The sequence below is a fragment of the Cygnus atratus genome, chromosome 4, assembly GCF_013377495.2.
Source record: "Cygnus atratus isolate AKBS03 ecotype Queensland, Australia chromosome 4, CAtr_DNAZoo_HiC_assembly, whole genome shotgun sequence".
In the NCBI taxonomy this organism is placed as follows: Eukaryota; Metazoa; Chordata; class Aves; order Anseriformes; family Anatidae; genus Cygnus; species Cygnus atratus.
The window spans coordinates 8,704,241-8,717,166 of NC_066365.1; the positions used below are offsets into that span (position 1 = coordinate 8,704,241).

Consider the following 12,926-nt stretch of genomic DNA (forward strand, 5'->3'; position numbering starts at 1 on the left):
ATGACAACTAATTTCCACCCCTCCTTAAGAAATGTCAGGGAAAAGATTGTAAGCCATCTGCGTATGTTTTAGGTACTTAAACTAAAGTTTCCTAACGTTTGACTGGGTTACAAACATTTAGGCAGGATCTGTAGAAACCCCACCATACCGGCTGAACCACACTTGATAAATATTGTTGTATTAAGTCTGGAGTTTTTTCTCCCGATGTCTATACGAGGGCAATGGTTCATTTTTCAGTTCCCTCGTGAATTCCTCTTGAATGTATGCTCTGTGTACAAATCCACCAGTCAAAACAGCACTGGTTCCAGCAGCAGCCTCAGAGCATGCAAGTAGCAGCATTACCATCAATAAAATGCATATGGAATTCCTTAAGCCCGTGAATGTTCATTTTCCCACCAGAGGTATACAGTAGTTCGTAAGAGCACTAGCAGGAGATTTGGGTTATAAAGAATATTTGTGTCAGTAGCAGATGTAATTAAAGGAATCGTTCTTTGGTTTAACGTTCACCTTTGCACAAATTCTACTGGGGTTTAAATGTGGAAGGACATAAATATTGTACATGGGGAGAATAGCATCTCTATTTACAGACCAGCTGAATTAAAAACCACAAGCAGTTAGGTGGTCCAGATGAAAACTATTACAGTGAGAGGTGAAAACCATAGAAAGTATTGTGGCCCTGACTTTCAAGCAATGCTCACACCCACAGCGATTTGCAGCGTGGGCTAGGTGGTGGCATGGCCAATCTGCTAATGCACAGCCAGCCCTTGGCAGCTACAAGGAGTTGGTTCAGTGAGCAATACCTGCTGAAGTTCTCCGGAAACCAGTAACCTGCATGGAAGATTTGTTTCATGTTTTCATGGATTTTAGGTGACTCCAGACCTATATTAGTTCTCTTCTTTGTTATGTTCTCTTCCAGTTGCTTTCAGTTTATGCCTCTCCCTACCAATCACCTTCACCTTGTATTAACACTTAATAGGAGACAGGAAAAAAGGCAGTTCAGCTTCTTATCCCACCACCAGCTGTGTCTATTTATCAGTGCTCCCAAATGAATCAACTAGATGCAGTGATCTAAAAATGTCTTTTTTCCTCCTATCATAAATCCACAGACTGGCACAGATTTCTTAATTATGCCACTCATCAACAGAGAATAAGGATGACACCAATCTGGTACCCAAGCAAACTCCATTAACTTTGGCCTTTCAGCTCTTCTACAGCACTGTGAAACATTAGAGGTCTTCCCAGCTTGTAATTTATTTATTTTTTAATATATAATTTGGATACAAGGAACCACATAAATGATCTGCCATTCTAAAGCATTTCTACATGACTACATTTGGGTGTCTCTAATAATCTTTTCTCCCAAATTGCTGGTCCAAAGCAAGGTATGTGTCCAAACATGTCTATCAATACTGTCTATAATCAGCTGAATGGAAAACTGAAAAAGTCCTTAATTTTGGGGCAGAGAGCTGTACTACAGTGCAAGGTCTGTGTGCAGAGCTGTGTTCAGTCGGGACTAGGTCTGAGCCGGATCGTGCTCCGAGGCACTGTGAGTTGTTTAGAACTATTCCATGGCACGGAGCTTTACTGGTGGTTTGGAGAAGGACAAATGATTAATGCTGGGACTCTAGGAAGGAATAAACAGATCTTACTCATACATTATGGAATTGTTGATGTGTGTACTAATTCTGGGAAAAAAATAGCTAAGAGAATAAACACGTATTGAATGTAGACTTGCCTCTTCATCCTAAGACCATTATCACTGGAGATCTTAATTCTCTTGTAAACATGAAGGACACTTGTTACTCCTAAGGCAGAAGAATGCCCTTAAAAGGCCAACAAAGGGTCTGGGATTGTGCCAAAATGGGGTAGGACTGCACAGAGGCTCCTTTGCACTCTCTGCACTCTTTCTTTTCAGAGCTCCACCCAGCACAGAGATCTGGCTAGATGGATAAAGTCACAGAGCTACCTTTCACTACAATACTCAAAGGCAGTCTAACTCACAGCACATACTTCAGTGCAAAGTACTGCTGTCCTGGCATCGCTGCAGAAAGGAATATGAGTAGGTAACTGCAGAGGCCAGCCTGCCAAAGGCTGCACTGTTAAGGCACCTCTCAACACCCCTTGGAGACGAGACATCGAAGGAAATGCTTTGTGGTTTCTCTGCCTGACATGACAGTGACACTGGCTGCTACCTTCATCTGATGGCCTTCCCTTAGGGGAAGATAAAGCAGAACAGGGCTGCAGTGCAAGCTACATCACTGTAAGAATGGTTGTCCTTGCAGGGAAGAAAAGGAGGCATACAAGAGTAAAAGTAAATTTAAGTGGAAAAGGAATTCTTTCTGGAAAAAAAAAAAGTGAAAGGGAAAAAATGGTTAATTCGTTCTGTGCTCTTGGAGGGGTTTTAATAATACCTAAAACGTTACAAGCACAGGGAGGAACAAGTATAGTGAAACCTTTTATTGGTTTGTAACAGTGAACTAGTTATGGTTGTTGGTCTGATTCTTCTAACAAAAAGGATTGTGCTGCTTATATATAGTATCTATCCTGCTGCTTTTGCAGCCTCCCATCCCCTGCAGTCCTCCCACATACTCATCCTTGTAAACTGTGATCGATTCTTCATTTTTCTTCTAAAGTAACCAAATCTTCCTTATCAATTAAAAAAAAAAAAGAAAAAAGAAAAGAAAGGAGAAAAAAAAGGATAAAAAGTCAGCCAATAGCCTCCAAAATGCTGGTCTTGCTCAGTTCCAATTTATGCCCTATTCTTCCAGTCTTCCAGATGTTTGAGAGCAGGTAGAGTGAGCAGAGAGCATCCGAGGTCTCCAGCCATTAGCCAACTTACTGCCATACCCAGTGAATTTCGAGATCTTTTAGTATTAATGTGCTATCTCCTTCCCCTCCCATGTCTGCCCTTCCCCATACTGTGTTTTGGTTGAATAAATAATGGGGGTGAATAAAACTTGTTTTCAAAAGGATCATTAAGCAAGATGGCATTGTTGCTACTTGGAACATCTTACTTCCAGGGAAATCGATGTGTCCCTAGGCAGGTTTGTTATGGTCTAACCGTGTTGGTAAGATCATATTCTTCCTTTCCTCACCTCCTATGTTTTGAAGAAAAAGGAGCTCTTAGGAGTGTAAGCAAATGCTCTTTTTCTTGCTAACAGCATGATCCCTTGTGCTGCATTGTTGGTCAAAGGACTGGAATTCACTGCATCCAGTTTTTCTGTGGTAGGTTCTTGTTCCACACTTCAGAACTATTTTTAATAGCGCGGTGACAGACTAGTGAGTGATATTTTAGTTATGAAGGTAAGGTACCCCTTTAAATCTTGAAGTTCATCTTATTCAGAGAGGAAGGGAAAGTCTTGGCCATTATCAAGCCAATACTGGAATCTCATCACACCCTTAAAAAGTCTGTGAATAGGTTCAGCTCAGGGAAATTAAAAAAAAAAATAAAAAAAGCAACACTTTATAGAGGGTAACAACATAGAATATTAAGTTTTATTAATAGATTACCATCTACTAATTTATGAATGTGTATAGAATGAAATAAACTAAGAAACTCAATGCAAGGTACTTTAATCATCCCTGAACACAGATCAACTGAAACGTCTAATAATAGGAAGCATTGTGTGGAGCCACAGTCAGGCGTTCATCTATGTGATATTACCTTTCAAAATCTTACTCAAAAGAGAAACAATGAATAAAAATGTAAGTCTAGAATTAAAGTAATAATAAACTAGATAGCTTTAGATAACCTGCAACACTCCCTGGTTAAAATACAGCTCTCGCTATTGTGTTTATGGTTGGGAGAGCCTTACAGGTGAAAGGGCACAACATTTTTCACTTAATCCCAAAGGGCTCGAGCCAGTTTCCTTAAATGTCTGTGGAACTGCATCTGAAATAAGAGCAGACCCAGAATATCTGCATCTACTTGGGACAGAACTTAAAACTTCCTCCAGTGTTTTATCAGAAGTGCATGTGATCCTGGTTAGACTTCAGAAATAAGGGGAAATGTTATTTTTCAAGTTTGCTCGAGATTATATGTGCTCCACGGGAGGAAAGGCACAGCTGAATTCCTAGTAACATCTTCAGACAAAGAAATCTTAAGGCTGTCAATTTAAATTACTGTAGTAATGCAAACCACATAAGTTGCTTTCTAGCACTGAATAATGTGCTTTAAAAAGCTAAAGGTCACGCTTAAAACACAATCACATGTTGTCATTATGGGTGATTTTTATTTTCATAAACTTTTCATCTTCAGCTGCGGGGTTGAGCATTTTTATTGTTCCATCATTTTGCAGCCTCTGCGTGGATAGATGAAACTGGGTATTTCTATTAAAACAAACTAATTACCGCTAAACAGGCAAGAATGCTGTTAATTAAGTGACTTAAACAAATCATGCAGTTTGTGAAACATTAAGGTCTGTTATAAGATGATAATGATAACTGCGAGTATTATAACTGCCATTATGAAAAGAATGTTAGAATAAATGTTCTGGAAATTATACAGTTTCTCTTCTACAGTTTTACATGGAACTTTTTTACTCCTTTATCTCTGAATTCATAAGCACCACATACACGCACAGCTTGGAGCACTTCACAAAACAGAATAAATACATCTCCTCTTTCAAATCAATAAAGCCACTTCACCTAACAAAGGCTTCATTCTTGTTGGAGCAATCAAAATCTATATAATGTTTGCTTTGATTACTGTACTGGGATATCTTTTGCCCGTACAGTTGGAGCTCTAATTGCCCTGCCACCAAGAGGCCAGGAGAAAAAATACTGAAAACACACAGCCAGACACTGCACTACAGGCGCCTACAATGGCTTTCCTCCTACTGTTGAACACTGCTCAGGAATTTGAGGGCTTCCTTATGAAAGTCTCTTTCTGGGATTAAAAAAAAAAAAAAAGAAAAGGGAGGGGGAAGGACAAAAGAAAAAAGAAAAAGATAAAGATAAAAAAGATAAGTGAAAGGTGAAAGAAAAAGATAATTTGGCTATACATCAGTGGGAGTAAATGCATGCTAGGAAGGTGCAGTAGAGCAGCCATAGGGAGCATTGCATTTTGAACCCACTGTACAACAGAACAGTTTCTCAAGTTTCAAACTGAAAATAGTAATAATAATAATTAATAATAATAATAATAATAATAAATAAATAAAGTGACGCTAAAGTTTTGTTCTGGTTGTAGTTGTCTTGCTTTTTTTCTCACAAAGCAGATGTAAACGGGGATGTTGGGTCCACTGCCACATGCTCGGACTCCCATCATTTGCTTAATGTGATCTGCTTTTGCCAAATAGCTCATGCACAAACCTGTGGATATATTTAACCACGAAGAAGAACTCTAACAATGAAAAACATACCATTTTTGATCTAGAAGAAGACAAATTAAGGTCACACAGATGTGTGTGCAAGTTTGACCCTCTTGTACAGCACCAAAATGTCATGTTAAGAATGATATCTTGCTAACCATTCTGAGAAAGAGGGTTTCTTGGAAAACTTGTTTCTTTATACAAAGAGCATTGTCCTAAATGTCGTTTGCTGGAAAGCTTCCTTATACTTCCTTACTATTGCTTTCTGCATGCTCTCAGCTTCCTGCCCTGAGAAGCAGATTAATAAATACTGCAATTGTAGCTCTTTCTAGTGGCACTTTATGCAAAGTGTATCAGGGAAAAGGGAGTCCTTAAAATAATAAATGGAGTAAGAGTGACCCATCAAGCGGATGGGGATAAACATGGGGTACAGACTGGCATCTGTCAGTCACGGCAACATTCATCTCAAAGACAGATCTGCAGCAACAATGCTGCAAAAATAAAGAGGCGATGGAGAGAGGAGCGCAGCCGTGCTATGCGACAGACCGGGCCACTTTTCAACCTCCTCACGCCCTTCCCCTAAGCTCGAGCAACCTGCTGTGGGACGATATCGCTGTACCTGGGCCAGGCCGAGGAGGGCTTTGCTCGGGAACAAAACGCTCCCAGCGGGGCCGGGGCCGCCGGAGATGTCGCACGCCTCCCTCTGCCGGCCGCAGGCGCCAGCGCTGTGCCGCGGCCACCGGCATCGCAGCACCGGGCTCACCGGTACGGAGTACGGTGAGGAGTACGGCAGGAGTACGTTCGTCAGATGCTCGTGGTGGTGAATTGTGCCTGAATGAGCTACGGCTCGGGAGCTGCTCAGAGCAAATATTCACCAAACAAATGTGAGGAGTGAATAAATAAATAAGAAATCTGTGATCTGTTTACAGGTAACTCAGATGAAGGAAAAACTCTTTGGGTATATTATTTGGCTGTAGTCAGAGGGCACAGATTTCCAAAATCCCCGTGATCAAAGATTGCCAGGGGCAAGGAACTTGAGGCCCTCTGCCATTCAAAATGTAATGTCCCTGACTAGTGAAAGAACACCTTTGAGTTTTTTTGTTTGTTTGTTTTTTATCTTTATTCCCTAGGCATGTGAGTCCCCAGCTCCAGCAGCATCCTATTGCACGAGTTACAAGCTCAATATCAACAGGAGGATATGCGCAGTATCCAGCAGGAATACAGGTACAGAATTTGGCCTATAGTGTAATTACTTGAAATGTTCCTTTAGTTCAAGAATGTCCTCTTCAGACATTGTGAGAAGTGAAAACGATTGAAAGAACAGTGGGGGCAACATTAATTGCCATAAATTTATTAAACAAGCGGGAGCATGTGCATTCAAAACAGTATTGCAAGCAGGACATCATATTGCCTTGCAGTTAATTCGGCACAGTTCTGGAGTGTTGCTTACTATGAGGTGAAACAGCTTAAACCCCTTTTCTCTGGGTTGTGACATAGATTTTGACCCACAATCTTGCTAATGTAATGTCTGTACTGAAAATTTAGCACTCTAGTATAGCACATGAGCTTGGGTGATCTTTGGAAGATCTGGTTCCCTAAATGAGTAAACAAAGCAGTGATCTATGATTCCAAACTTTGGAAGCTGAAACACAGTCACCTGTTTACATTGATTTTACTATCTCTGAAATAAATTTTTCTCAGGCCACAATTCCACCAGTCATTCCCAGCATGACGAAAAGCATCAGAAGTTTCAACTGGGAATGATATTGTGTTGTTCTTGAAATGTAGGATATCAGAAGGGTAGTTTCATTTGCTGATCCACAGCATCACACAAGGCAATCACAGAGGAAGTAATTGCCTACCTAAGCAGTGAGATAAAACCGCAGCATTTGATGGCTTGCGGTATGTATGTCAGGGAAGTAAGACACGTCTCACACCTGCTTTTTTGATTATGCTGTGCTGGTGCTGCCATAAAATAAGAGCAGCATGGCAGAGCCTGAGGGAATGGCACAGCCAAAAGCAGGTGTGTGATATACCTTCCATGACATGCATGCCACATGCTACCCAGCACTGCAGTCAGCGGAGGAGCTTGCAAAATACAGCCCTCGCTCAAGTACTTCATGCTGCTTTAGGTGTATTTCAGTAGCTGAGAGCATCCTGACTACCAAAGGTAATTACTTGATGTGGAGCCTGAATCTGCATCCCTTATTAACACTTGTGTAGTAAGGGTTTCCTCAGGGGAGGTGCCCAGAAAGGGCAGTATCTGCCTAGGGACACGATGCTCAGTGCGAGGATGGCTTACTGAGTCTTACCTATAACCATCAACCCAGGGATGAGATTCCTCTGCTTGTTCAAACCAGCACTTCTCAAGTCCCACCTAACATGGGGTACTTAGCTACCTCTGTTCCAGTCATGAATCAAGTTTCCCAAATCTTTGCAATGGGGATTGGGACTCTGTTTTTGCACAGTGCCTGCTGCAACGTACGGCATTCCCTGAGCTGTGCCACCGTACCAAAGGAAAATATAAATTACCTGTCCCTTGAGTTCAGTAATTAGATTAAGGTTTGTATGAATTGTTATAAATGTAGAGAATCTTTAGAAAACATCTAGAGCAAAAGGTGGTAACTTATACTAACATTCGCAATATCACTTAGGAAAGCTGATAGGGCTTCTCCAATCCAGTATGCCTTCTAATTGATTGTTTTGCAACTCCAGATGTTTGGGCAATAAAACACATTGAAGTCAAATTTACCAGCTCTGCACTTTCAGAAACTGCCTGTCAAGAGTTTGAAATTCCAGAGTTGGCAGCAGGGGTGAAAAATTTCAAGTATTGATTTAGAACCTAACTCTCATTTTAAAAACTTTTATTTTGGAAAAAAAAATACAAAAAAACAAACCCTTGAGTACACAAGTTTAAAAGAAACATTTATAATGTTTTATATCATTTAAATAACCTAATAATGTTGCATAGTCACTATGGATGTGTAATTTGAAGTTGCTATTTCTTGAATCTAGCTGAAAAACCAACTAAAGTGGCATCGGTTAGGCACCTAAGTCCACTTTCCAAAGCAAACTGTTTGACACTTCATTTCTGTCTAAATATGAAAACTGGAGATTAACTTCTGCTTCAGATGTGTTTATGAAGGCTATTCAGTGATTTTAAAGAACATTTAAAGATGACTAAGTGGTAAACTTAACTTTGGATATACTTTTAAGTCATTTGCTTGTCAAACAGTTGGGAAAACATCCTCCCCAACCAGGTTCTATAAGGAAAACAAACAAAGAAACAACAGTAACAACAACGAAGCAACCACTTTTGGAATAAATCCAGGCAATTTGCACTTTCTAATCCCAAATCCCTGAATTATCTCCGTCCTTTAACTCCTTTGTCAAATCTGAAATTTATTAAGGTGGGCTAATAATTCTGCTTATCTCACAGGGAGAAAGGTAAAGAGCCCATGGGGCAGACTGGCTCCTGACCAGGCAAAATCCAGCTCAGTGGCATTTGGGATGGCCCGGGTGCAAACAGCATTTGTCAGTGCATGGAGGATCTCTGAGGATGCTCCATGATTTTGGCACATGTAGTATCCTTGGATGCACTGTTACGCATAATGGAGCACAGAAAGATTTGAAAGCCCTTTTTCCAGAGGAGACAGACCCCTGTTTAGCTATTTAGTGCTGCTGCTTGAACCAGCTCCTCCAGGTCAAAGTATCACAGAATCACAGAATCGTCTAGGTTGGAAGAGACCTCCAAGATCATCTAGTCCAACCTCTGACCTAACACTAACATGCCCCCTTCCAGTAGGAAAGTGATTCCTCCACACCTCAGGCTGCACTGCCCTTGCTCCTCTGTTGTCTGCCACAACTTGGCTATCGCAAAAAGATTTGCTTTGTCCCCTAGCTGAGAACTGGCTGTCCCCATGCCATCACTCGTGTCCTGGCTGTGGAGCAGCGATGCTCCCCATGCACCTACACGGGGGCAGAGAGGCTGACAGGTTGGCAGCCACCAGGGACCTCCGAGCAGGGCTGCAGGGACATCGACTTGAAATTGGGAAGGACCTGTTTAATGAGGTCACTGAGGTACTAACTAGAAACTAAGCCTGGAACTATAGGTAATACTCCTGGGAAGCCCCAAAACATCAAAAATAAATTAACTCCGTTTAATGGAGAAGCCAGCCCTGCCTCCCCTGTCCCCTGTGGCAGTAGATGTGCCCATCAGCTGGTGCCGCAGCAAATATATCTTCCACACGTGGCATCTTTCCGGGGTCTGCTTTCTTGCCTCTGCAAAGTTTCTCTTAGCACAAGGGAAGCAGTAAATACTGAACGAATGGGAGAAGCTCCCAACTTTACCAAGTTATGGCAAAACTGGTGAACAAATACCGTACATGGAGAAACACTCTGCCGACGACCAACCTGAGACATGAGGCTGGGGAGCGTGATGTTCGGGATGTGTGAGGAGCACATGTGATCCAAAAAAAAGCTCCTGTTCTGCAGCCAAGTTCTCCTTGTTCAGAGTTCCCTTTCCACTCAGCCTCAGGACTCAACTCCAGGGTTCTGATGGAGCCTCCCAGGCCCAAACCTGCCCCTTTTTCTCACTCTGTGCCTGTACAAAAAAGAAGCATTGCCTCCGTGTCGCACTGCAGCTTTGTGTCAGCTGCTGAGGAGAAGAAAAAGACCCCCACAAGAACAAACCAAAATAACAACAACAAAACACAATAGACCCCAAACCTAGAGATGGGAATGGTCTGTAAAGTCACGGGGTGGGGGTGATGGAGCCTCTGTGGGGACAAGCAGCTCCTGTGGCCCCTGGGAAACCCTTCTACAGCATCACCACTCGCTGCTACTTTTTCCTGCCGAGGGCAGAAGGCAAAGCCAGCATGTTTGGGAAGGTGCTAGCTGCAGAAAACAGCTTTCCTTGTCTTGCAGGCAGCCCTGCAAGGTTGAGTTTCTGGGCTGGGGAAGGAGAGGCTCCCCGGAGCACCACGGTGTGCGGAGAGCTGCAGGGCTGCAGCCCCCTGGCACTGGCAAAGCCTGGCATGGGAGAAGCTGGGGCCGGTCACCACCTGCCTGGGCTCTGCAAAGGGAAAAGCAAGTTAGAGACAGAAATCCCAAACCGACACAAGCTCCCGGAAAGCGGTAAAACCCGAGTGAGCCCCGGTCGAGCAGCGAACCTCAGCTGTGGGCGCTGCCATCCCACTGAGCGAGATCTGGTGGACGCGTGGCGAAGGCGGGAGGCAGGGGAGAGCATTTTGGGGGGGGGGGGCAGGGGACAGCATTTGGGGTCCGAGGGGAGGGGCCGGGCTGATCCCAGCCTTGCGGGAGGGACCCGGGGGGGTAAGGGGAAGAAGCCCCCCGGGGACGGCTCCCCGGCCCCCCCCCCGGTGCAGCCCCTCGCCCCTCGGGCGGGCTGCGGGGGGCTGGATGCGAGCGCCAGCGCGCGCCTCGCCATCCGCGCAGGGGAGCGGGCGGCGGGGGCCGGTCTGCGGCGGGTGGTTCCCAGCCTCCCCCGCCCCCTTTCCCTCTGGGTTTGCTCCTCGGCTCCTGCTCGCATTTGATCGCAGGCGGGCGGCGCAGCCCCTCTCCCCAGCCCGGCCCGGCCCGGCCCCCGCCCGTCCCCGCCCCGCGGGCTGCGGGCTGGAGGCAGCCGTGCCGAGCCGAGCCTCGCCGTGCCGAGCCGCCCTCGGGAAAGCATCTCGCCGCCGTGCTCCGCGCCCCTCCACGCCCGGCCATGCTGTGCCGCTGCCCCCCCCCGGCCAGCGGAGCCGCCCCCCGCGCAGCCTGAGCGCCTCCGGGAAGCGGCGCTCCGCGCTCCGGCCATGGGGAAGGGGCTGGAGGGCACGGCGGCCCGCTGCGGGCTGGGACTGGGATACCTGCTGCACACCGTGGTGCTCCCCGCGCTGGCCGTCCTGGGGGCCAGCCGGCCCGGCTCCGCCGCGCAAGGTGAGGCAGCGGAGCGGGAGGGGGAGACCTGCGGGGTGCCGAGGCCAGGAGGGGTTTTCTCTCCACGCGTGAGCCGCCCCGTCCGGGCACGGGCGTGGGGAGGGTCCCCGGGAGGCGGCGTGGGGCTGGAGGGGGTCCGGGGGAGCCGGGGGGCAGCGGCGGCTCCAGCCCCGCCGGGCTCCGCTCGTGGGCGCACGCCCCGGAGCGCGATGGAGCCGGAGGGAGCCGCGGCGTCGCCTTTATTTTTATTCCCCCCTGCGCCGGAGGACAGCTAAATCCGTCTCTCCCGGCGCCTGGGTGTCAGTGCCCCTGCCAAAGGGAGAGTGCCTCGCTCCGCCGTGCGCCCCGGGGATGCGTGGGGAGCATCACAAAGAGCCCCGGCGGTGTGGCACCGGCTGGGGCTGCCGCAGGGCAGGCAAGCACAGCGGGAGGCTTCTTCTCGTGCGAGCCGCTGCCAGATAAAACTTTCTCGGTGCTTTTCTCCTCTCTTCCCGGGAGTTAGAGCTCAAGTGGAAATGGTGGCTTCTGCTGGGAAATACTTTTCTGCGAGCTCCTCAGCTCCTCAGAGAGAGAGGTTGCTGCTGTATGTGGGCACAACCGCACTCGGCGAGGATGTTCGGCTTCAGTAAAGCATTTGCAGAGTCCAGGTGACATGGGTAGCGAGAGGAAGGAATTTTAGAAGCCGATGTTTTTTTTTGTTTTGTTTGTTAGTTTGTTTTTCCTATATGCCACCAGGAAATCACAACGCGCACCGAAGCTTTGATTTGGAGGTGCTAGCCTAAGTGAGTGGAAGAGCGCTGCTTTTTTCCCCTCAGCATCCCCGATGAGAGGCACTTGAGATGGCCACGCAGACCTGACCCCGGGCTCTCACCCGGCCATTACAAGGCACGCTCTGCTCTGGCCTTTTTGCCCAGAGAGCCGTGAGGGTTGCTGTGAGTGCCGCTGCCCTGGCAGGATTTTGGGAGCCGTAGGCTTGCTGGCAGGGGCTGGATGCACCCTACATCGTGTCTGTGCATGTCACTGCGCGTATCCCTTCCCCGCTGGTACTTGCTCCATCCTCAGAGTCATGTTTCCTTAATGTGCCGGGCATTTATCTCGTGGGGATATCAGAAACCTGGTCATGAAAAGGAGGTTGCAGAGAATGGGAGTACAGAATTCATTATGCGTCGTGTCACATTTATGCATCGTTTTCTTTCCCTGCTTGGTTTCGTGGTGGAGATGGGGCAGGCTTGACTTTTTGTTTTTAGAGGTTTTATTAGCACAGCGTGCATGTAGACTGAGATGTCAGTGCCTATGTATCAGTCTGTGCAGACAGGGGGTGTCAAAGGGAGAAGATCCCCTCGGGTGGCTGGACCTGGAGCAGAAAGGAGCCCTGAATTCACATGACAGATGGCCCGAGCGGGGAAGAGGGGACCTGCTGTGTCTAGCTGCTTCAGACCCCACGTCTCCCCGACAGAGAGCACCCGCACCCGCTCCAATGGCCTCTCGCTGCCACGCGTGTGTAACACAATGCTGCCTGGCAGGAAGGATGCACACACACCTGGGGAGAGGGGAGATGAGGGGAGAAGGGAGAAAGGAGAGGGGAAAGGGGACAGGGTCCAGGGCCCTGCTCCTGGGCCGGTGCCTGTGTGGATGCTGGGCAGGAAGGCACAGGCTTGGGATCTCTGATGGGTG

General features: G+C 46.8%; 1 protein-coding gene across 2 annotated transcripts in view; it reads left to right on the top strand.

Annotated features, from left to right (window-relative positions):
- The first annotated feature begins 10,872 nt into the window (after positions 1 to 10,872).
- Positions 10,873 to 12,926, top strand: part of UNC5C (unc-5 netrin receptor C) — a 252,247-nt gene continuing 250,193 nt past the window's right edge. The window contains exon 1 of one of the 2 annotated variants that reach the window (XM_035572335.1): positions 10,873 to 11,252. In XM_035572335.1, the coding sequence (XP_035428228.1) occupies positions 11,129 to 11,252 (124 nt within the window). In that variant the 5' untranslated portion in view covers positions 10,873 to 11,128. The remainder of the gene's footprint in view (positions 11,253 to 12,926) is intronic. The other variant, XM_050710351.1, reaches the window with a different exon arrangement.